General features: G+C 40.0%; 1 protein-coding gene across 1 annotated transcript; it reads left to right on the forward strand.

The window, feature by feature from the left end:
- Nucleotides 1–13,847: 13,847 nt before the first annotated feature.
- ESM1 (endothelial cell specific molecule 1) lies at nt 13,848–25,471 on the forward strand. The gene is given in 4 exon segments (XM_072605633.1): nt 13,848–14,041; nt 14,043–14,418; nt 19,143–19,289; nt 23,850–25,471. Coding segments are annotated over 4 exon segments (729 nt in total). The 5' UTR covers nt 13,848–13,936; the 3' UTR covers nt 23,951–25,471.
- Nucleotides 25,472–25,856: the final 385 nt, after the last annotated feature.

Here is a 25,856-nt window from a genome sequence, read left to right on the forward strand (position 1 = left end):
CAGGGACTGTCTTAATTTTCCATTTGTGCTCCCCTCCCCAGCTTGGGACAGGGCTTTGTGCATAAAAAGCACTTAATGAAGGCTTTGTTTATCCTTTCATTCTTTCTTCAAAGTTACCTCATCTTTACCTATCTGTGGACAAGTTGTACCCCTAAAATAAAAACTCCCTGAGGGTAGGGATTGTATTTGCACACAGGGATAGGGACTAAATCTGTGAACTTCCACTTCCAATGCAAACTGGCACCTCCTTGTTTTAGAATTGTTGGGGTGGGGTGGGGAGGAGGGAACTGAGGGACTGATATCCTTAGTATGTGTCAGAGGTGGAGACTTGAATCCAAGACTTCCTGGCTTGCCTCTCTACCTCGTATTTTTTTTGTCTTGTGTCGTTTCAATTGTATCCTACTCTTCATGGCCTCATTTGGGGTTTTCTTGGCAAAGATCCTGAAGTGGTTTGCCATTTCCTTCTCCAGCTCATTTTATAGATGAGGAAACTGAGACAAATAGAGTTGAATGACTTCCCCTTATTCACATAGCTAGTAAGTGTCTGAGGCCAGATTTGAACTCTGGAAGATGAGTCTTTGTGACTCCAGGTCTGGCACTCTATCCACTGAGCCATCTGACTGTCCCACCTTGCATCTAACATGGGTTGATTAAAACTTGGTTCAGTTGAATAAAGGACAATGAGAAGCTGAAAAGTGGAGCTAAGTGTAATGGGGGAATTAGTTTTGTTTGACTATATCAATTTGTAAAAGGGACTTTTTTGTTTTGCTTTCCCAATGGGGGTGGAGTTTGGGCTGGTGCATAGGAGAGAAGGCAGATCTTTATGAAGATAAAAAAGTAAATAAAAAGAAAACTGGGCTTTGGGTCATATATGTGTTTAAACCCTCCCTTCAATATCTAATTAGCTGTATGAACCCCAGGCACTTCACTTAACCTCTTTAAATCTTAATTTCCTTGTCTTCTAAATGGTTATAATAATATTTACACTATTTCCACCTCACAAGGACGTTGGAAGAGAGTCCTTTTCAATTCATAAAGTTTGATATAAAAGTGAGATTTGTTTTGCTTTATCTCATATTTAAATGTTTTACAAATATTATTTCATCCTCACAACAACCTTGGGAGGTAGGCATTATTATTCCCATGCTACAGAAGAGGAAACCAAGGCAAAGAATGACTTTCACAGGATCATACCAGTTTGAGGATAGTTTTAAACTCAAAGCTTGCTGCTTCTAGGTCCAGTGCTCTACCTCACTTCTTCCAGTGCACCCAAGTGGCCTAGATGATAACATTAAATGGATCTATTTTGAACTTGTCAGATGATTGGATCCAATGACTGGACATTCATAGATGTATGTCCACTTGGAAAAAGATGTCTTATCTGGTGTCCTCTAGATTATGTATGATCTTCTGCTTTTTTGTTGCACTGATGTTATCGAATTTACCAATGACCCAAACTGGGGAGAATGAGTTGGTAAGCTTCATGAAGGAAGAGGTTGTCTAAGCTGAGTCAGGTATTCATGTAGCAGGAAAGAAAGATTAGGAGAAGTCATATATCTCAAACTGAAAGACACCTTAGAGACCAGTGAGTCAATCTAATGCCCTTGTTTTCCAAATGAGGAAAGTGAAGTGTGTACCCAGGTTACACAGGAAGTATGAAGTAGAGGCAGGATGAAAGTCCAGATCTTCTCACTTTCAGCCAAGTTTTCTTCTCATTATAGTACAGTGCCTTTTGGTAGATGCACAACACAAAGAAAAATGAGAAGTTGGTATACATGAACTGAAGAGACCTCTAATAGATTGCCCATCACTGAGGGAAGATGGTAGAGAAATAGTCTGGAATCAGCTCCGAAGATCTAAGAATATGAGCACCTTTTCTCCTGACTCCATTTTAGAGGGAAATGGGCTATGATGGAAAGAGTCACAAAGGATATGGCATTTTAGGGGAGATCTAGATTTCGGTAAAGTAAAAGAATGCATAAGTAAAAATTTGGATATATTAGAGAGCCTATTGACAATAAAACAAAGGATCCAAAGGGCCCAGTGAAGGGATGAAATGAGTTGGAGTAGAACTAGGGAAGAATAGGAATGATTGCAACAGAACTAAGATGGGATGGGCAAGCTGACCACATCTAAGGTGATGAGACTGGATGATCAGGATCGGGGGGACAACACAACACGGGTTCGATTATTGTGATGTGTTTCTTTTGCAGAGCTGAATTGATGCAAGAGTTTCACAATTACACACTGCTGCATTCCCTGCCAAGTTTAAGATAGGATTTGGAAGCCTGGTATTTGAGTTAATGTTTCTATTATAGGCTTTAGACTCTGAGGTCTGGTGAGGCTAGAGAAGGGATAAAAGGCTATAAGTCAGCTAGGGATTCTTTAAGAGGTCACTTCTAGTGTTCTAGCCCATAGATTGAGCAATACAACTCTTGGTTATATGAGCAGTAGGTAAATGGAATCATAATAGAGGATTCTTCAAAAAGAGGCAGCTGGTGGTGCAGTGAATAAAGCGTTGACCTTGGATCCAGGGAGATCTGAGTTCAAATTTGCCCTTAGATACTTCCTAGCTGTGTGACCTTGGGCAAGTAATTTAACCTTTGCCTACTCTGGTTTTCTCAGCTGCAAAATGGGGAACATAATAGCACCTACCTCAAAGGACTGTTGTGAGGTTCAAATGAGATCATATTTGTGAAGTGCTTAGCACAATAACTTACACAAAGTAGGCACTTAATAAATCCTTATTCTTTCCTTATAATAATAGTCTTTAGTTGTTTTTAGTCATGTCTTTTTTTTACCCCTTTTTGGGATTTTCTCAGATACTGAAGGGGTTTGTCATTTTCTTCTCCAACATAGGTCTTACAACATTAAAAAAAAAGACATTCTCCAAAACAACCATGTGAAGTGGGTGGTACAAGTACTGTAACCCTCATTCTACAGATGAGGATACTAAGGCTCAGAAAGGCTAAATGACTTGTCCAGGGTCACATGGCATGTAGCTAAGTCAGAATTCAAACCTAAGTCTCTTGATTTCAATTGCAGTGATCTTGGCAGCATCCCATGCTGCCTCTGAGGAAACTGAGATAGAAGTAAAAGTTCGCAGAAAAAGCAGACAAGTCCCTCTGGCTCTGGAAGAGAAGAGGCATTTAAGAGCTAGAAAGCATCTCAGAAATCATCTAGTCTTTTGTTCTATAGATGAAGAAACTGAGGCTTCGAGAGGTGACATGACTTGCTCGCAAATTGGTGCCAGAAGTGGAACTGGAACCTTTATCTACATGATGTAAAACTGACAAGATTTGCTTTTGCCTTTCTGTCAAGCAGGATTTCAGGAGTCCTATGATCTTCCCATAGTCTCCAGATAATGATGTGCAGTTTCTCCATTATAACCTTCAAAATCTGAAACAGTCAAATGCAAATGAGTGAATGGACTACCATGCCCTGTAGTCACCATGACCTCAACCAACACTTTGCCTTCAAGCAGGTCTTCTCAGTACATTTTGCAAGGGGTCATTCTTCTATCAAGGTCTCCAAACAGTATATGGGTGTTCAGGGAGGATTAGCACCTCTGGTGTGAGAACTTGCACAGAACTTTTCAGGGCTGCTCATCCACCTTTGGTGTCCCTGGCACTCAACTCTCACCTGTGGCTCCAAGAAGCTGTAGCATGTGCAGTGGCCATATCACTGGTCCTTTTTGAAAAGGAAGGATGAATAGCAGTCTGGATCTCTCCCCAACGTCTTGTCTGAGAGGCTGTGTTTCTTCCCAAGATGTTTTTTCTAAGTTTCTCTTATGTATGATCTCTTTCTGTCCCCTTCAGAAACTAAAAAATTCATATGTGGAAGGGGCAATTCCCTGCATAAGAAAAAATTATAATGACTAGAGCTTTGCTGAAGTAGAATGGGGGTGGCACAATGGATAGAGGACTGGGTCTGAAGTGAGGAAGACTCATTTTCCCGAATTCAAATCTAACCTCAGATACTTATTAGTTGTGTGACCCTGGGCAAGTCACTTAACCCTATGTGCCTCAGTTTCCTAATCTGTAAAATGAGCTGGAGAAGGAAATGATAAACCATTGCAGTACCTTTGCCAAGAAAACTCCAAATGGGTCCATGAAGAGTTGGACATGACTGAAAAAAAATGACTGAACAACAAGAAATAGAATGGACACTCGTGGGTAGCAGTGTGTACCCATCACCAGAAACAGAGGCTAAATGGCCACTTGTTAGAGATGTCAGCATGTGCAAAAAGAAGAGGTGGGATTATATAATATCTAAGTTTCCTTCCAGTTCTAAAAATTCTATGATTATGTGGGCTGTGACCCCATTCTCTGTATACTACTACAACTTCTTCCTTCTGATCTCGATTTATCTCTTTCTCCTCTTGGTACAATAAAATAGCATCATTCTCTTCTACCTAGGTGGAGACAATTAGGTGGTCCAGTGGATAGAGCTCTGGGCCTGGAATCAGGAAAACCTGAGTTCAAATTCAACTTCAGACACTTCCTAGCTATTTGTGATCTTGGGTAACTTCTGTCTCAGTTTCCTCAACTGTAAAATGAGGATACTTAATAATAGTTGCTACCTCCCAGGGATGTTGTAAGGACCAAATGAGATAATATTCATAAAGCTCTTGGCACAGGGCCTGGAACATAGTAGGTACTTAATAATGCTTGATCCCCTCCCTTTAGGGATATCATAGAAGTGATTCCTATCTAGGTCCATACTGGATTAGAAAACTTTTAAGGTTCCATTCAACTCCGAGATTCTATGATTTTTGCATTTGTCCCAATACCAGGTCTAGAGGAAAAGCAAATAAAGCACACTGACAGTCATTAGAAAAGTCATCCCATTTGTCCCCATGAGGTGTAGTCCCGGGACATACTTCACATACAGAACTGATGCTGCTGGTCTCCATTGCTTGGAGCTATTTTTCTTCCATTAGTACTTATGTATTCACAGCTTCTCATTCAGCTCCCCTTGTGACTGACCGCAAGCTAGTAGACTGCCCATGGTTAGCAATACAAACTAGGGTCATAGAATCTGCGACCTGGGCCCCACTGGGGTCACGTTCTAACACCAATACTGCCCAGTGGGACATAGTGCAGCTCTCTTTGTTTGTTCTAACTGTGTCTCCCAGTCCTCATGGAGGATGCTGACTTTTAGAAATAAACAGGCTTTTCTGGGTAGGAGAAGACCAGAATACACAGGGCCCAAGTGCAGAATGTATCAGGAAACCCACTGACTAAACTGAACTGCCTGAAAACTCAGGAAAGAGACTGAACTAATCTCCTGATTTAAAAGTTCCGTAGGTATGGATTCTGTCTCATTTGGGCTATATGGAGTTTCTGAATAATGTCATTAATTAGTGATACTGTATATTTGACCACCTTCATCATATGCTTCTTCTCATGATTCTTCAGGCACTGGAAGAAACTATTAATTGTGGTTTTCAGAGGGAGGATTTCTAATATCTGGCTTCAATTTCCTTTCACTTTTGGTTTTCTAGCCACTTAAATGCTCATTAGGGGTCTCTTTAAGTTCATACCAGAAGAGACATGTTAAGGCATTGCTGATGGAGACCTAAAGTGGTCCAAACATTCTGTAAAGTAATTTTGAACTATGCCCCAAATTATATGAAACTGCTGAACTTCCAACTGAAGAAGAGGTTTTGAGGACCATTAGGCTCCTTTCATGTGGCAAAGCACCTGGTGCTGATTCTATTCCAGCTGAGATTTACAACGTAGGGGGTCCGACACTGCCCATACAAAAGCTGACTGAAATTTTCCAGGTTATATGGCAAGAGGAGGTTAACCCCCAGGAGTTCAAGAATGCTTCCATTGCCCATCTCTCTACAAAGGTAAAGGAAAGAGAATGTCCTGTGACAATCACAGGAGTGTCTCTCTCTTAGTCATTGCTAGCAAAATTCTTTTTAGAGTCCTCCTTAATAGGATGATCCTTCACCTGGAATATGGTCATCTACCTGAGAGACAGTATGGCTTCAGAAAGGATTGAGGAATAGTCAATATGGTGTTTGCTGTCCAACAATTCCAGGAGAAATTCCAGGAGCAGAACAGAGGTCTGTACACAATATTTGTAGATTTGTCTAAGGCCTTTGATACTGTTTGTCATGAGGGCTTATGGAAAATTATGTCAAAATTTGGTTGCCCAGAGAAGTTCATCAGCATTGTACATCAATTTCACGATGGCATGTTTGCCCAGGTTCTGGATAGTGGATAATGCTCTTGTGCCTTCCCAGTAACCGATGGAATGAAACAGGGCTGTGTGCTTGCTCCCATGCTTTTTATCATGATGTTTTCAGCCATGTTGTCAAATGCTTTTAATGAGGATGACCACGGCATCAAGGTCAGCTACCATACTGATGGCAAATTCTTCAACTTGAAAAGGCTACAAGCCAAGACCAAAGTGGAGTACATTCTAATTCAGAATGCCTGGTCCTCTTTCCTATCCTTACCATAGTCAGGGTCCCCTCTTACGGCCAGGTTATTCTGTCTCTGAGTCTATGTCCCTCCTTATCAATCTGGAACTGACTGCCTTTGGGGATTTGCATCCCCTCTTCTCAGGTGAGTGCAGTAGACTTGGTAGAAATACAACTCTGTCTACTTGTGCAATAGCTGGTTGTGCTATTATATCTCCCATAAAAGATTAAATATTTACTTATAAGAGATTAGGGTAGGTCTATTGTATCTTCTTAGTCCTTACTCTTTTAAAAAATTCTGCAATGAGAATACAGTGGATAGAGCATTGGACCTGTAGTCAGGAAGACTTGAGTCCAAATTCAGTCTTAGACACTTACTAGCTATGTGATCCTAGGTAAGTCACTTAAAGCCTCAGTTTCTTCTGATAGGTTGGGGATGTCTTCTCTTATCTCTTCATTCAAGTCCTGATTAATCTTTATAATTTCATTGCATTCTATTTCCCCCCATAGTTGTTCTTTCCATTTACTCTGTTGTAGTCTCTGTATACACTGTTTTCTTGGCTCTGCTTACTTGACTCTGACTCAGTTAATATAGATCTTTTCATATCTCTCTTTCTTCATCACACCTATCATTTCTTACAATACTGTAACATTCCATTACATTCACGTACCACAATTTCTTTAGCCATTCCCCAATCGATGGTCATTTACTTTGTTTCTAATTTGTTTCTATCCCTAAAAGTGCTGCTATAAATATTTATATATGAGGCCTCCCTTATCAATGGTTACCTTAGGGAATAATCTCAGTATTGGAGTCACTGGTTCAAAGGGTCTGGATGTTTTAGTTACTTTATTTGCATCATTCCAAATTGTTTTTACCTTTCACATCTCCACCAATAATGGATCAATGTGCCTTAGTCTTCCAAACCCCTCCTCCATGGAATGGTGTCATTTTTGCCAATTTGCAGGGGGTCAGGTAAAACCTCAGGGTTGTCATGATCTGCATTTCTCTTATTATTAGGGATCTGGAATATTCTTTCATGTGGTTGTGAGTACTTTGCAATTCTGCTTTTAAGAACTGTTTGCTCCTATCTTTTGATCATTTATCTACTGGAGAATGACTATTCATCCTGGATTTTCCTCCTGCTGTTCCATAATCTTTGAGAAGTCCACTAAGTATTAATTCTGTTTTATTTCCTTCCATTTTCCTGATTCTTTAAGTTCTCCTTAAATATTATGGCTTCTGTCCATTGATAATCCTTCTTTGTTATTTCTTCTGTTAGTTCACTCACTCTCTCTCTCTCTCTCTCTCTCACTTTCTCTCTCTCTCTCTCACTCTCACTCTCTCTCTCTGTCTCTCTCACTCTCATTGAATAGTGCACGAACATGAGAGAATTTATTGTATTACTTAGTCTTTTCATCATAATTATACTTATTTACCCTATTGTGTAATTAAACATAGGATCAAAGACATACAGCATGGAAGGAACTTCAGAGATCATCTCTTACCCAACTTGCTTATTTTACAAATAAGAAAGCAGACTCAAAACAAGTGAAATGACTTGATACAGAGGTAAAGGGACAGAGCTGGTATCTGAACCTGAGTTTTTCTTTCCACTGCACTATACTGTTTCCTGGGGCAGCTAGGTTGGATAAAATGGTAAAAGTTCCGGGCCTGGAGTCAGTAAGACTCATCTTCCTGAGTTCAAATCAGCCTCAGACCCCTATTAGCTGTGTGACCCTGGGCAAGTCATTTAACCATGTTGGCCTCAGTTTCTTCATCTGTAAAACGAACTGGAGAAGCAAAGGGCAAACCACTGCAGTATCTTTGCAAAGAAAACCCCAAATGAGCTCACAAGGAATTGACCAAGACTGAACAACAACATGTTGTTCCTTATCTTTCTGAGTCTCTTGTTTAGGTGCTTGTAAGTTGAATTGTTCACCAGTGTTTTGTTTCTTTGCAGGAATACCCCCAGTGCTTCCTTGTTGTTGAAGGTTCATGTTTTTGCTTAAATAATTGGATTGTAACATATGGTATGTGGAATTGCAGCTTGAGCTCTTTTGCAATGCCATTCCTTTCTCTAATTTCTTATGACTGCGAAGTAATCCTGGGTCATTTGAAGTGGAATTCTTTCATATTTGAAAGTCTTTATCCTGGCTGCTTGCATACAACCTGGTTGGTTGTATGTTTTGTTGTTTTCGTTACTGAATCTTGAGTTGCAGTCATGAATTTTCCCCCAAACGTTCATAGATTTATAGCTAGAAGGAATCTTGGAGGCCATTGAGTATAACCCCTCATTTTACATGTGAGGAAACTGAGGCACAGAGAGGTTAAGTGATTTACATGGGGACACAGACTGTAAGTTTCTGAGGCAGGACTTGAACCAAAGCCTTCTTGAATGCAATTCTAGTGCTCTACTCCATGCTATCTTTCAAAATATAAACAGCTTTTTTTTCTGGTAGTGATCTGTAGATTTCCTTGATAAGTGCTTTGTTGTCCATATTCAAAAGTTCAGGGCAGCTTTCTTGTATTATTTCCTGTGGTATGATATTTGGGTTTTAAGTTATCACTGTATCCTGGCCAAGTGTTTAGGATTTTTTAGAATTAAAATGTTCTTTTAATTTTTGCTACCCTTTGTTCCTCTTCTGTCAAATTTTTTTTCTATTTCTCTATTTGTGTGTGTGTGTGTGTGTGTGTGTGTTGCAAATCTGTCATTTTCTTTTTGTTTTAGAACTTCTACTTCTTTGGGAACAATGTCCATTGCATCTTTGTATTTGTATTGTATTGTTTGTATTGCTGGTAACCAGTATGAAGAGTGGACTGAGGAGTGTGGATGCTGAGTAGAGGCTCTAAGTATTTATATTTTTCATTATTATTTCATGAGCTTTTTTACCTTGTGTGATAATTCTATCTTCTTATCTTATTTAGTTTTTGTTATGGGGACATAAGTCCTTCTTCTTGAGGTTTCTGGATGGTAGAGATTTGTAAAAAAAAAAAAAATCACTGGCTTCTCTTGCTGAGCCTTTTTTTTGGGTTATTGTTGAAATTATTTGATTTTTTAAAAATCTGTCATTTTCCAACATTGTCCTCCAAAATAGCCATCTCTTATAACTAAGAAGTACAGTTAAGTAAAACAAAGCAATACATTTACTATTTGAAAACATTTATCCCCTTTAGACTATGCTGCTGAGTAGAAGGAGAAAGATTTCTTCATTAATTATTTGGACTCAGAATTGGTCTTTGCACTGATCAGAGCACTAACATTTTTAGGTGCTGTTTTCCTTTAAATTAGTCATTATGTAAATTCTTACTTCGCTCTTCATTATTCCTTCCAGTATTCTCAAGTTTCTGTGAATTCTTCACATTTGTCATCTCTTAAGGTGCAATAACATTCCTGAACATTCATATACTACAATTCATTTGGGCATCACCTCATTAATAGGAACCTATTTTGTTTCCTATTTGTTTCTGCATCTTCTACTTTTCTTTATCCACATTCTTTCTTGGAGAACTCTTTCATTCTCATGGCTTCAACCCTGACTTCTATGACTCACAAATTTTTATTTCTCCTCTGTTCCTCTTACTCACATTGCCAATTACTTTCCAGACCTTTCTCAATAGGATTCCAAACCCTTTCATCAAACTCGTTAAGTTGGATTATGTTAATAATCCTAATAACAGCTAACTTTTATACTACTATCATGTATCAGGCACTGTGCTAAGCACTTTACAAATAATATTGCATTTTATCTTTCCAACACCCATGGGAGGTATATATTCTTATTATCCCCATTTTACAGATGGGGAAGCTGAAGCAATCCGAGGTGAAGTGACTTGCCCAGGATTACATAGTTATTAAGTGTCTGAGACCAGACTTGACCTCAGATCTTCCTGACTCTAGGCCCAGAGGTCTATCCACTGACCCACCCAGTGGAATGAAACAAATTCTTCATTTTTTCCTAAAGCCAGCTCCCCATTCCAATTTTTCTCTTTCTGTCAAACACTATTCTACCAATCACTCAGGCTCCACTCTTTGCAAATAGCTTTAACTCTTCCCATTTTCTTTATTTTATGTAACAAACATAGTTTGTCATTCTAGTTCTGTTGTCTAGTTCTGTCATTTTCCCCTTTTGAAATAGATCTCAAAATTGTTTCTTGTTTTCTATTCGCATTATCTCTACTCTTATGCCAACCATCACCACTTCATTTCTGATTTATTGTGGTAGTCTCTCGATTGCCTCCCCCCACTCCATTCTTCCCTCCATTCATGTTCTGTGAACCAGACACTGCCAAACCAATCTGCCCCAAGCTCCACTTTAATCCTATCACTCCCCCTCTCAAGGATCTTCATTGGTCACCATTGTATCTTATATTACACCTCATCAAAACCTCTTTGTATGGCTCTCAAGGTCTCCTGTAATCTGTCCCTGTGCTACCTCTCCTAACTTATTTTCTACTACTTCCCAACACAAACCTTGGTCCCCATTTTTTTCTGCACATTCTATAGTCATTTTAGTCTGCATGCTTTTCCTCATGTTCACATCTTTTCTTGGAATGATCTCTCCCTTCTCTTCAGTCCATCTAAATCCTAGCCATTTTCAAAGGCCAGTTCAAGCCTTCCCTGACTACAGGTCAGATATTTTGAGCTGCAAGGGACCTTGAGCAAGTCACTATTTTCCTAGATCTCAGTTTCCTTGTCTCTAATGAAGGAATATTAGTATTTGCACAAGCTTCTACCATAACATTTCCACATAAAAGTGACCTATTGTTGTTGGAGCAGGAACAGGAACCCAGGACTCTTTCTACTACATCATACTTTTTCAACAGACTTTTCCCTAGCTGACGCAGGGGTTCTGAAGGACTTAAAGCTTGGTCAGGCATCAGAGATGCCAAGGTCATCCACAGCATCCTGAGTCATCAAGTCATCTTGACTTTCATCTTGCTAGTGATGACTCAGGAAAAGAAAGTGAGGATGATGACTTTGTGCAACTTTTCCTCACCTAAATAAAATTCATGCACAAGTCAAGACATCACCTAGTGATGTCACTGGTTCTCTTCAAGAACGAAGGATGAGCAACGTCTTTCAACATATTAGACCTGGAAAGAGAATAACTTCCATCTACTATAACTGACCTGGGGGAATGGAAAGGGAAATCAAGATTATGAACCATTAGAAAAGCAATACCCTTTTATGGACCAGTGTAAAACCAGTGTCTTTAGCCCTTATTGGTCACTTCACTGAACAGTTATAGTACTTAAAACCATTGTCACACAATGAAATCTTTAATGATAGAGATTGTCTTGCGTTGTTTGCTAGTTTTCTCATGGATCTTGGGCTCTTTTCATACTGGTTATATGGGTTGAGGTTAAAGACCACAAATTATACTTATTTTGCATTTGTTTGTTTTTCATTTTCTTCACTCTACCCCCACTTCCCAATGCCTCAAGAAGCAGGCACTTAGCCAGTCCTCCCTCATTAATATTTCAGGGAGTTGTAAGTTTGTTGTCATTTGATGAGTACATTCTCAGACCTTGGAAGGATCCATCTTAATCTCATTCTTCCACAGAGGGGAAAAATGGTTTCTTTCAGGGAATTTACTGTATTCATATAGGGCAACTAGGTGGCACAGTGGATAGAGTGCCGCAGTCCTGGGGTCCGAGTTCAAATCTAGCTTCAGTCACTTACTAGCTGTGTCACTCTGGGTAAGTCTCTTAAGCCTGTTTGAGCTGGAGAAGGAGCTGGCAAACCACTCTACTATCTTTGCCAAGGGTTGTGAAGAGTCAAACATGACTGAAAAAAAGGACTGAACTAAACTGTATTCATATTTATTAAGCCTCCTGTTTAATGAATCACAATCACAGAATGCTAGAGCAGAAAGGAACCTTCTAAACCTCAAATGCATTGATATAGTTAGCATTGAGCTGATCTCGTTTTATAGAGAAATGCTTTTTTTCCACTTTTGTTTCAGGGTCTATTTAAGATCTGACAAAGGAAAGAGTACTCACTGAACTTGGAGTCAGGAGTGTTAGGTTCAAATTCTCCCTCAGATGCTCACTGGCGGTGGGACCTTAGACAAGTCACTAAATCTCTGAACTTCAGTTTCCCTGTCTGTAAAATGGTTTAACAGCACCTCTTACCTGCCAGGGTTATTGGAAGTATTTACTGAGTTATCGTATATAAAGTGCTTTGTAAACCTAAAAGCACCATATAAATGCCACTTACTCGCTCAGGGACCACTCCAGTCTTTATCTGAAAGTATCTAAATTTGGTTTTTACAGAGTAGTTTCCCCCTCCTCCCTGCCTCAGCTTTCCAGACCCCCAGACCCTGCTAAGGGAGGCCCTTGTTCACAGGTGACATTTCAGGAGGTCTGCTCTGTCTTCTCTCCGATATGACTGCCGAAAGGGTGGCGCCAACCACCCGTAGGCTGTGTAAGTTTGTTCTGTGGCCCACAAGGTTTTCCCCTCCTCAGGACTCCCCTCTCTGGGGCAGTGTTCCCATTTCCCTGCTGGGTCCTCTGTTTTCTTGGGATAGCTGCCTTGGCATTTCTGAGTAAGGACTCTGACATGCCCCAAGGTGAGGGGAAGGACTTTGAATCTGTTCTGTCACTGGACAAGCAGGGCTGATGATGGATTAGTCTTCTCCCCAGGCAGTTCTGGGTCAGTGGAAGTCCAACTGATAAGTTTTTTCCAGAATCGAGTAACCTAGAAACGCGGCCAGCAGGGATTTTACCTCTTTTGTGACTTTTTTTTTTTTGCATTGATTTTCAAGTTCAAGGCAACGTCTAAGTAGAGCTACAGAAATAGGTAGACACATGCTAAATGAACTACTTTGGACATAAGGGTTTTTGGAAAGGGGGGAAACCCCAGCTAGGAGAAAAAAAATCCCTAACCAAGTACTTCTTCTGAGCACTGAAAAGGTACGATATAACCATTTCTTCTTCCAGGTAACCTTATGGATGTTGAATGAGTTCACACCGGGCTGTGAGGTCCTCGAGATCAAGGCATATCTTTGCCTTTCTGCGTGACTCCAGCGTTTAGCACGGTGCCTGGCACATAGGGGGTCGCTTAACAAATGCTTTACCGACTAAGCCAGTCCCAAAATGCTCCGTGGTATTTTTTAAGTGGCGTTTCTTCGGTCTCAGTGATTCATGCGGATACCATTTTCCTCCTGGCTTCAGGGGCTCCCTTTTGCAAGACAAAGCTTCGCTCTGTGAGGTGCCCTGTGTCAAAGCAGTTCCTGTCCTCCATGGTGGTATGCACTCTCCGTTTTTCCCCCTTCCCCTCCCCCCTTTGCAGACGTCCTTGAGCATTTGAGACGGATGTGAGAGAGTTTTTAGTCTTCATGCAAAACAACTAACTAAACATAACAGATGACATCAGCTCGGGCTTTTCAATTCCTGGATGGCAGCGGCGTGTTCATCCAACCTTCATCCTGGATTTTATAAACTAAAACAAGAGAGGTTGGCAGGAGGACAACTCCGCCGGATTGAGGAAATGGATGACGGCGAAGCATGCGGGCAACCCAGCGTATAAAACTCATCCACTTGTAGCCCGATGCTCAGCCACGTCTCTGCTTCTTGACGGCTGCAGCCCGCAGCCCGGACCCGCGGTCCTTCAGGTCGAGAGTTGGGCTGGGGGGCCAGGCTCGGTGTGCGCCAGCCCGGGCATCCACCATGAAGGGTCTCTGGCTGCTGCTGTCCACGCTGCTGATACCTGCGCACCTGATGGAGGTCTCGAGCAGGATCGGGTACGCGGTGGATTGCCCCGAGCAGTGCGACCCCAATCACTGCAAAAGCAGCCAGAACTGCAAGCAAACCGTGCTGGACGACTGCGGCTGCTGCCGCGTGTGTGCCGCGTCCTTGGGGGGCACTTGCTACCGCACTGTCTCGGGCATGGACGGCGCCAAGTGCGGCCCCGGGCTGTACTGCCACTTTTCCAACCAGGAGGATGCTTTTGGCGAAGAGTTTGGTATCTGCAAAGGTAAACACAGGCTCGCTTTGCCGTGCCCACGGAGCAACAGGTGGAGGGCTCTGCTCACTTCTAACGCGTGAGGAGGTCTCAAACTGGAAAGGGATCTCGGTCGCCAGCGGGTCCATTTTATAGATGGGAAAACTCAACCCCCAAGGGAAGTAGTTGGGTGGCATAGTGGCCAGAGCACTGGCCTTGGAGCCAGGAAAATCTGGGTTCGAATGCTACCCCCAGAAACCTGGGCAAATCTCAGCCTCAGTTTCTTCAATTGTAAAATGAGTTAATATTATAAATCTAATAGCACATACCTGATGGGCTTATTGTGAGGCTCAAAGAAGACAATCTAGGTAAAGTGTTTTACGAATGTTAGATGTCGTTATTAAGGTAACTGCTGAAGGCCACGCAGGGAGTAAATATCAGAGTTATATATAGGAACCCAGGTTCTGTGGCTCCAGTCTCTCCACCCTTTTTACTGTACTTTTCATAAAGACTCCAAGCAAAGAATCAGGTGGGACGCTGGCACACCTAAGCGAATGAATCGTCTTGGATAGAAAGGATACAAAAAGACATTCCAGTGGTCAAAGACAAAGGTGAACCCACGGGGCCGGAGAGAGAGATGGAAAGAAACAGAGACAGACACACAGAGAGACCTAGAGACAGTTTAGGAAGTCCATCAGATAAATGCCATCAAAGGAAGGTTGTAACATCTTCCTGGGAGAGCTATTAAAAACTAACTAGCTCATCTTTTGTCTTATATATTGTGTGCACCTGCCCTAGAGGCAGTGAACTTTAGTGATTGGTGGTTCTTTGAGCAGGAAAGGTTGTAGGGTGGAGACAACTCTAGGTAAAATGTTCTTTGGGGAGCTGCAGTGGAGATCTAGGAGTAGGTTGGGGGAACACCATGAGTATTCCAAACACTTGAAAAGGGATTCTCTGGTAAACAGAACAAAACGCAGAATCCTTTTAGACCAGAGCTGACCATTCAGAACAATATACAGGTACTAAAGGATCAATGAAATCTGAAGGAAAGAAAGAGATGCAACTAGGAACAAGAGAGCAGCCCTAGAAGTTGGTAGGACAGTCTCTATTCCCTTGAATCTGCTTATTAAAAGCAGAAAGAAGCGTCAGTAGAATTTATTACAACTTGAGTGCTTTTAATTTGAAATATTTTTGAATGAAGTTTTAATCAAAAAAGGAGTGCTTGTTTTAAAAGCACTGTTTAAACATCAGGAAACTTCCTTCTCTTCTTTAGGAACTAGGACAGTAGCAGAAAACACCTAGCAGATGAAAAGAGCTAAAAAATGATCAAGTTTACGAATTAAAGAAAGCTTTTTTTAAATGAAAGCACTAAAACACAATATATCTCTCAGCAATTTCCCCATTTGAACGCATTTGTAATGAAATTGTACCTTTTAAGAAAGAATGTAACCCTCTAGTGTTGAGATGTTTAAGCTTATCTAATAATTGCCCAATATTGGTAATGAGCAACTTTCTCACTCGCAGAAAATACCAAGAACTAGGAAATGTATGTTTTAAATTCTAAATGACTATTGTTATTATTGTAGTTACCATTATTATCTACCAGTGTAGCCAATTTGAAACAGTAGGACTGATGGAACTTAATGCAATATCTTATTTATTTGGCAGATTCTCTCTCTCTCTCTTTCTCTCTCTCTCTCTCTCTCTCTCTCTCTCTCTCACACACACACACACACACACACACACACACACACACACACTGAACTTTTGTTTGAATAGGATCAAATTTTCTGTAAATAGCAGGTCTTATCAGCCAAAAAAGACCAAGGCTTCTTGCAAGGAAATTAGAGAGGAAGTGGTTAACACAATCATACTTATAATATAGTGAGTTATAGGCTGTAAATTGCATTTCTCCTGGCATGAAAAGGTCTTTTAAACTGTAGGCTCACATGTGGGCAAAGAGGCAAGTTGCAGAAATTCCAAATTCTTGCAGCAAGAGGCTATTCCGCTGGATTGATGTAATAGCTATTGAGTGATGCTGGTTCTAAGGAGATTTTTAAGATTCCTCCTTTAGATTCTAGAGAAATTTTGCTTTGGATACTTTCTTTTCTCTTGGCATGAAACATTGATTAGGGGATTCTTTTGTGAGCATCTTAGAATGACATTTTGAGAGCTGTTCCATTTTGTTGCACTCAGAACTTAGTCTTTCAGCTGTCCAGAGCAGCTCATGTTTGGTTGTGTCTGAATGATCCCAAACATCCAGAGTAAAAACTGGTAGTTTATCCAAGTTTCTGGTCATCCAGATGTTTGATTCTGTATGGCCAAAATTTCAATCAGCCAATGGATAGTCACTGAATCTGTGTTCTACGTGCTTAGCACTGTATTTTCTAGAAGATTAAAAAAAAACCTTATCTGGGAATTCAAATGAATTTTTAAGCTGCCTCTACTTGTGTGTATAATTATAGCCTGACTCTCTTAAAATTGTCTGCATAGAGGTCTTTCAGACCTCTCCAAATCACCTCCCCAGGTCTATTTTGTTTGACTGATGTCCAAGAGAAATGGATCTTTTATAGTGTTGATCACCCTTTGAAAAGGATGCACTTTGAAACACTTCATTGATGATCATAGAATTTGGATTGGAAAGGAACTATAGATGCTATCTAGTCAATTTCATCACTTTCATTTTACAGAGGATAAAATGGAGGCCCAGATGGATTGGACTTGGTACTAAGTAACCAAGGTAGGATTTGAAGGCAGACTATGTCACTTCCAATTCAGGACTATTACATTTATGTATCAGTTAATGACATTCTTTCCACCTCACCAGGAGGGGTTTCCTTGTTTCAACGTTATGAGTTTGAACAAAGTTAGGCTTTCTTAGGTAGATGTGCATAGCAATTCACAGGCAACTTTAAAGTTTATTTAGTATTTATATTGCGTTTTAGGTTTCCAGTGGACTTTATCATCACTTTCCTGAGAGAATATAGTTGTGTCCTACTCTTTGTGACCCCATTTGGGGTTTTCTTAGCAAAGATACTAGAGTGGTTTGCCATTTCTTTCTCCAGGCTCATTTGACAGATGAGGAAACTGAGACAAACAGGATCTATTGAGTTGCCTAGGATCACACAGCTACTATGTGTCTTTTCTGAGATTGGATCTGAACTCAGGTCTTCCTGACTCAAAGCTTGCTCCTCTGTCTACTGTGCCACCCAGCTGCCTGTAAGCAAGGCAAGTAAAGACAGTGTAGTTGTACCCATTTCAGACTCAGAAAGTGTCAAGTGGCTGGGGGGAGGGTCAGGAGAAGAATTTTTTAAAAATCTGGGTCTTTGAGGGACAGAGCTTTCTTTCTCCCCTTTGGAGCTGAATCTCCTGATCCCTATGCAGAGACTGAGGTTCCTGTTTGCGTAGCAAATAGTCTGTGGTGCAGTGGAAAGAAGGTTGAACTTAGATCGTAGACCCAAGTTCAAATCCCAGCTCTGCCCCTTGTGACCTGTAAGACACTCTCATCTGTAAAAAGAAAAGCTTATACTAAATGATGTCTAGAGACTAGTCCAGTTTTAGATTTAAAAATCAGCCCTATACTCAAAGCTAAGTACAAATCCACATTCCATAATCCCTGAGGACTGGAGGGGCAAGGGTGTGTGGTATGTGATTCTGTGCCTTCTGCTTGTCTTCCACCTCCATCTCTCTTGGTTTTCCATATAGCTGACCTATTAAAAAGATGGGGTGTGTGTGTGTGTGTGTGTGTGTGTGTGTGTGTGTGTGTGTGAGAGAGAGAGAGAGAGAGAGAGAGAGAGAGAGAGAGAGAGAGAGAGAGAGAGAGATACCAACAGAGATGGAGACAGAGACAGAGAGAAAAAGAGAACAAAGAGAGACAGACACACAGAGGAAAAACCTGACTCCTTTTCAGAAGAAAAAAGAGAGGAGCAGGTATAACATGGAGTAGTGAAAATCCCATTGGACTGGAACTGAAGAGACATAGATTCTAGCTCCATCTCTGTCCCCAGCTACTGCTGGGGCCTCAGTTTCTTCTACTATAAAATAAGATCTTTTTCTCTGAGGTTCCTCCCACCTCTGAAATGCATTTTTTTTTTCCTGGAGGAAATGGCTAATGTATTGGCAATTTTTTTTGTTAAATTTTATAACAGGAGTAATTAAGGAAAACAGTCTAACATAATGGAACACTGCTCTTAGAGTCTGAGAGGCCTGGGTCTGAATTCTGCCTTGGACATTTACTAGTTATATGAACATAGGCAAGTCAGATCTCTTAACCTCAGTTTCCTCATCTGTAAAATGGGGCTGAATCATATTTGCCACACTTACCTCACTTGAGTTACTTCGAAGATCAGATGAGCTGATTACATGACATGTTGGCTATTAGAATGACAGATTCAGAGTTGGAAGGAATTGTAGAAGTTATTGGGCTCAAGCACATCATTTTAAGAAAGAGATCTTGAAAGACTAAGTACAGAATCCAGATTCAAATTCAGTTCCTTTGACTCCAAGCTCTCCATTGTTCCATTATTATTAATACCTGAATTGCTTAGGCTTGGCATTTCTGATCTGTTAGGAGAGTATTCAAGTTTGAATTTTACTTTTCAGTGTTTAGGAAATCAGTTCTTAAGAGCTACATGTGTTTAAAACAAGTTGAGGTTCATCTTCAAATCAGAACTATTGAGAGTTTGTGTATACAGCAGCTAAAAAGTGAAAATAATCAGCCCTCCACTAAACTTTTGTTTTTTTTTTTAATTCTGAAGAGTGTCCTTATGGTACCTATGGAATGGAATGCAAACAGACCTGCACATGTTCATCTGGCATATGTGACAAAGTGATCGGAAAATGTTTGAAATTTCACTTTTTCCAGGCTTCACGGCCTTCCAAAAAGAGATTGGTGCCTTCTTCAGGTAAGAGCTGACCCTGAATTTCACAGTCAGAAAGCCATGTCCCTGATCCAAGTCACTCTTTTACCAATTAATAATTTTTATCATATTTTAAGGGAATGAGTAGAAAAAGAAGTTGTTTTTATGTATTCCCCTCCATATATGTAACCTAACAAGAAGGCAGACTAGTTTTTGATGTCTGTTTTTGAAAGGGGGAATTTTTTTTTTTTTTGCAAGGCTTAAAGCACACTGTTTAAACATTAAGAGATTTCTTGGAAAACTTCTTACTTTTCATGTGGAGAATGAATCTAATCCTTAGCTGGTTATTACATTTCTCCTGTTTGAGGAGTCACTAATTATGACATGGAAGTTCTGTAAATCCCTTAGTGATCTGCTTTAAGATAGAAATCCACTAGCCAAAGTCACTCCCTTCCTGATCTCTCTCTTACAAAGAATGATTTCAACGATGAAATATTCAAGCCAAGACATCAGAAGCTAACTTTTTTTTAAAAAGCATTTTGATGCCCAATTATTGTCTTGAAATGACTGGTCTTAGTCAATATTCCTGAGAATCTATAGCAAAAAATGTTTGAGATTGTTGCAGAAATGCTTCATATATTGGGCATGTCCTGGCACTGGCCCAGTCTCCCATAGTTTCCAGCAGAGTCCTGTCCATAGGCTTATTTTTATTGTAGGACCTTGAAAAAATCTGTGATTACTTCTGCAGAGGCACTACTACTGCTAGTACTGATCCCTAGCCCTATACTTGTGTAGGAGCCATAGCTCTCATAGGTTGTTGTGGCCTGGCATCCAGCCTTTCTGAAGAATGCCCAGTCTGTCTTCTTGGCAATGAGTTTTGGCCAGCCTGGTCCTCAGAGGGTGCTCATCCCCTCCAAATTATTTCTTGGTTGATTGGGGGACCAGCCAGAACTCATAACCCACTAGCATAGCCAGGATCATGTTCCCCTTAGAGTACTATGTTAGTGGAAACTGGGCCCCTATTAAACAATTGCTGACTATTAGGTGATTAATTAATTTCCCAGTGCATCTGTATTGGGAACTCTCATTGAAGAAGCATCAATTGCCAATGTAGATCAGCAATTCATTGGTTACTTGGAGCAGGGGTTCTTAACCTAGGGTCTGTAGGCACCCTAGGGTCCACAGACTTGAGAACTTGAAGAAAAATATACATCTTTATTTTTATGCTTCTAACTTAAATTCCTTTAATTATGAATTTTTTTTAATGAAACACTATTCTGAGAGAGGCTTCATCACTAGACCAAGCAGCTAGATCATCAGAAAGGTTAGGAACCCCATTCTTAGAGAGCTGCCTGGTACACTGAGATGTTCAAAACACTTGTACACATGGTCACAGAGCCATTATCAGAGAGAGTCTTGACCCTTGGCAAGTCGTCCTGACTCCCGAACCAGCTCTATCCATCAACTCATATGGCCTCTTTTTAATGACTTATTTTATATAATATTATCTAAAGCTTACTACTCTTCACTAACAAGCTATCTATCCAAATGTCCTTAAATTGAAGTATTAGATAATCTCAGGTGAGTCTAGATTTTCCGATCACTTACATTTCATATTAATTACAACTGAGTTATGTATTATATGCATATATAATGTGCTTTGTAAACTTTAAAGTGCTATACAAATGCTAGCTATTGCTATCTTACTGTATTTGGTAAATGTGCCTATTTCTCCAACCATAGCTGCAGATTTCTGCTCTGGTGCACAAAAACGCAATAATGCAACATCCGCTGAGTTATTCCCATCATTCTCCGAATATCACTAGGCACACTAGAAAGGAGGCAAAACTTTGACCCTTGAAATAAATTGTAAATCACGATGCTCTTAACTATGGGATTTTCTTTTCAAAATATGTGTATGGGGAGTAGTCAGTGACTGAGGTAAATTTAAGTAGATCCTTCGAATATTTTATTTAAGAAACAAATGTTTTTTTGCCAACTTAATAGAGCATGAAGTGCTAGGGTCATTTTTAGACGTAGAAATGAACTTATGTTTTTCAACTGGGTTCTCCTTTTGGTGCCTTACTGCAGGGTTGGGGTGTTAATGGCACACAGACTCTGGCGCGGCCTACAAAGCTGGGAGGGATTTGAGTATTGGCCTGATAATCAACAATCCTTATCTCTTCCTTGAGAATTGGCCCAGCCAAGAGCGAAGGGATTTGTTTGACTACAGGATGTTAATATGTTTTGGTGACAGCAGATCCTGAAGATGATATTCAAAATATTAGAGGGATTGAAATCTTCTTTGGTGGAGGGAACCCAAACTGAGGACATCGCATATCCTTGAAATATTGGATGGAAATAAGTGTTTGTAGTAAGCAATTGATAAAGAAGGAGAATTCACCCACTTTTTTTTCTTTCATGTTTATATTTAACTTTGAGGTTTTTTTCTTTTTTTGCACACTGGCTCTAGAAATGAAGTATTAGCTGAAATTATGAGTGAGATATTGTTCAATCCTTTAAAATGTTTATGGCCTATCTATAGAGCTATCAAAACTTGCATGGTCAATGTTTCATGTGATTTGAAAATATTTTGGTCAGTCAGATTGCTTCCAATATAGATTCAAAAGTTGGGCACATAATATGAACTCTCTTCAGTGAAAAATCACATTTCTTCTTTCATTTTTGGAAGTGGGGAAGCTGTGGATACATACACTGTTAGACACAATCACCATGTGGATTGGTTTTACAAGGAGGATTTCATTTGGTGGTAGTTGGAGGGAGTGCATATCTGGAAATGGAGGGTACATTAAAAAAATCGCAAAGAAAATTTTTTATGAGATTTTTCCCCTTACTTGTTGGCAGCTTTCTCTTCCAGTTTATTTTTATAAAATTCCAGGGTCAGAAAGGATCATTCTGCTCTATCAAGATGAGGAACTAATTCTATCCTCTGACCTTTTGTCATTTTACAAAGAAGGAGATTCCATGGCCTCTCAGTATAGACTAGTCTAGGGTTTAACAATTCTCAATGGCAGGAAATTCTTCTGTATGTCTAACCTACATCCTTCATGCTGCAACATAGACACCATTTCCTCTTGTTGAATTCTCCATAGGAAACGAAGAGCAGCTGATTTCCCTGGGTTTTGTCTCACGCTCCTCTTTTCTTGCCAGATTACACAAAGACCTTTAGTTCCACCTTGATCCCTTGAATGCAAACTCATTTTGAGGTTGGAGACTAAGTATGAATGAAATAAAAACATCTTAATCCTTTGCCCCAGCTCTTTTTGGAGATTTACAAACCTTAAGTAACTTTTCCCCCTTCTTTTCCTATCAAGCATTTACCTAGCTTGACAAAGGAGCATGAAAGATCATATGTGACTGAGAAACCTGCTTGATAGATTTCTGACTCAGAGCAGGAATTCCTGGAACTCTCATGTGAGCTAATTCTCAGGAATCATACCTAAGTGGTATTGATTTCTCCATAGTAACCAAGCCTTTGTTACCAGAACTGATTTGGGGGGGGAAGAGAGGGGTGCTACATATTTCTGGTTTTTCTTCTTTTTTACAATGAGCAAACTGAGTCCTAAGAGTTTAGGTGACTTGTCTAAGGTGACACAGGATTTGATTCCAGATCTTTCTGGCTCAAATCCAATGCCAGATACCATGCATAATGTCTATATGCACCTCAAGAATATGCCTGAATGGTCTAAGAATTGGAGATATACCATAGGCTTAAGAATATGGAAAAATGACAGTATTCAGTTCAGAGCCTTAGAGTATGTAAGCTACCATCATAACTTTATAGCTAGTCTCTCCCCTACTTGAAACCGTGATTCTTCTACTTCTGAGTTCTCTAAGGTTGATTTAGCCTAAAAAACTGGCCTCTGTGTAAAACTCTGGCTTACAATGGAGCTCTTAGAAAGATTGCTGTTCATCCTTTGTTCTCCAGGAGGATCATGACATCAGGAGGGAGATGCCCTGACTTGCAAATGAATTGGATTTAAGTGAGGGAATGCTGTGCAAAGTCATCATCTGGGTCCAGCGGCAAGATATAGATCAGGATAACTGGAGATTGCCCTGCCTTAGGAAGATTTCATGAAAGCTATGTGTCTAGCTCTTTGGAAGCACGAAGCATGAAGCATGAGCAGCCAGAGAATGCTGGACTTAGTGACAGAAAATCTGAGTTCAAATCTCACCTCAGATACTAGCCAAATGTAATCCTGGGCAAATCCTTCAATATCTCACAGAGTCATTTTCCTCATCTATTTTTTTAAAAAAAAAAAGCACCTCCTTCAAAGGGTTATTGTGAGGACCAAGTGAGACCATCAATTATTGAGCATTTATAAAGCACTTATGAGCTATGCTAGCTTATGGTGATACAAACATAATTAACAAAATACTTTTTAACTCAAGAAGTTGTAAAGCATTTTGCAAACCATAGGTGCTATATTAAATGCCAACAATTATTATAGCATGGTTGAATAAGCTAATGCTTTCCCACAAATTGAGGATTTCAAGCATAAAGTAATAACTTTCTCAGAAATCTCTGTGACCTATGGATGTACCACAGACAGTTGGGTCTGATTTTTGTTTTTGACCTTACAGATCCTGACATGGCTTCTGGAGATGGCAATGCAGTCAAAGATCAATTTATGAAAAACAATGGAGGTCATCCTTCAGTAACGAAATGGTTAAAGCCCCGCTGATACTGGGTTTGGTTTGATGGGACAGCCAAATGGGAACTCCCCTTGAAGATTGTTCAATACACAGCCACACATTTTCAGAGCAATCTAGCGTATCCACTAGGAATACTTCTGGAGACCAGTTGTGATCCTGTGGAACTCCAGTGGGGTGGGGGTGGGGGGTGGGGGGAGAAAGATTACTTACATTCTGTAAAACGCATATGGCTGGACACTTTTAGATATTTGTCTTGATAAGAATTTGAACACTAGATGTATTCTAGATCTGTTAGATACATAGCAATAAGGAAGAACTAAAAGAAAAGATACTGAAATAACACGTGTTCAGGTGTGGTGGCCAAAGAGAAGACGTCCAGAGCTAAAACTCCCAACCTGTCCTGTGATTGGGATGGATACTGATACCAAAAGCTCAACAGCAAGAGATGTGAAGACATGAAAAGGGTGGGATTGGAGGGCAAATATCATATGCCAACTTGTGTTCTTGTGATACCTTTTCATTCAATGTAATGGTTGTAATAGGATTGAATGCTTTCTTTCACATTGAGAGAAATAAAAGGAAATATAAATGAGAAAACACAACGAAAATAAGTGAGATGGATGTCTGCTGCCCATATGAAATTGTGTAGATGTGGGTAACCCTGGGACACACTTTAAAGGATTGTTTAGGATATCTACAGACTCAGATGGCTTGTGGAAGGATTCTTGGACAGAGGGGAAATATGGCTATAGAAATGATTTAAAAGAACTAGTTTCCACCTCTGAGGCAGGCTATGGAGACATTTTTGTTAGTTTTGGGGGGAAGGGTAAATATTTATATATTTTTATAATGATACATACACCTTGTATGCCCATATTTATCTCTCTCTTGAGGAGGTGATCATGGCATGGACTATATGCAAAAGATGGTAATGGGAGAGTTGAGAGAACTTCCAGAAGGCAGCTTTAACTTTCCAAATATAAGTAGCCTGCTGGCTTAATGGCAATTATAATAATAGAAGTCATAGGCATAAGTGGAACCTCAAACATTTCAGCCACATGATGATTAATTTTTGCTAGATTTCCCCCCAAAACATACTGTGACTGAAATGTCATTGAACTTCATAATTGCAAATGACTCCTTGAGCAGGGCAGCAAAAGAAAGACTAATTTTTAGCTGGTGGCTGATATGCTGACTTTGAGGGATTTGATGCCTCTTTTTTAAACCTGGAAAATTGGGATGTATGGTAGAAATTGGGGTACAGTTATAATGATCCTAGCATAAGCAGCACCACTGTATGAGTTGCTGGCCAGGAACATTTGCAAGATATTTTATTTGAAGTTAAGAATTAAGTTTTTATTATTGTTATAATAATAATTATTATTATTTAAAAATGATTTTACTATTTACATAGATCTTAGGCTCTAAATTTATGCCAGAATTGTAAATGACAGGTGGGGTCTTTGAATGTAAACCTAATAAGCTGTTTGATTTTTGTTTTTAAAAGGATATGTTTATTATTGTTCAATAAAAAAAAACAACAACTGCTATTATTGTGGGTATGCTTTTGATTTAGTATTGTTTAACTTAACCCAGCCCTCTCACCTCTCATCAGGACAATTACAATATTAGAATGGCCTGATAGGTCTCTTATCTAGCCTCCACAAAGTTGTTAACTAACATTTCTGAAATATAAGTCATGCTATATCACTCCCCTGTTCAGTAATTTTCATTGGCTCTTTCCCAGCAGACTAAAATACAGATGTCTCTCTCTGTTTGGCATTTATAAAGACTTTGATGATCTGTCTCTTGCCAAGACTTCCTTGTCCTGTCTATATCACAGTTAAACTGATGAGTCAGATGTCTGTTGTCCCCTCTGCCCTAAAGGTTCAGCTACTACCTCCTAAAGGCTTTCCTGAGCCTCCTGTTAATTGT

Source organism: Notamacropus eugenii, chromosome 4, assembly GCF_028372415.1.
Source record: "Notamacropus eugenii isolate mMacEug1 chromosome 4, mMacEug1.pri_v2, whole genome shotgun sequence".
NCBI classification, from domain to species: domain Eukaryota; kingdom Metazoa; phylum Chordata; class Mammalia; order Diprotodontia; family Macropodidae; genus Notamacropus; species Notamacropus eugenii.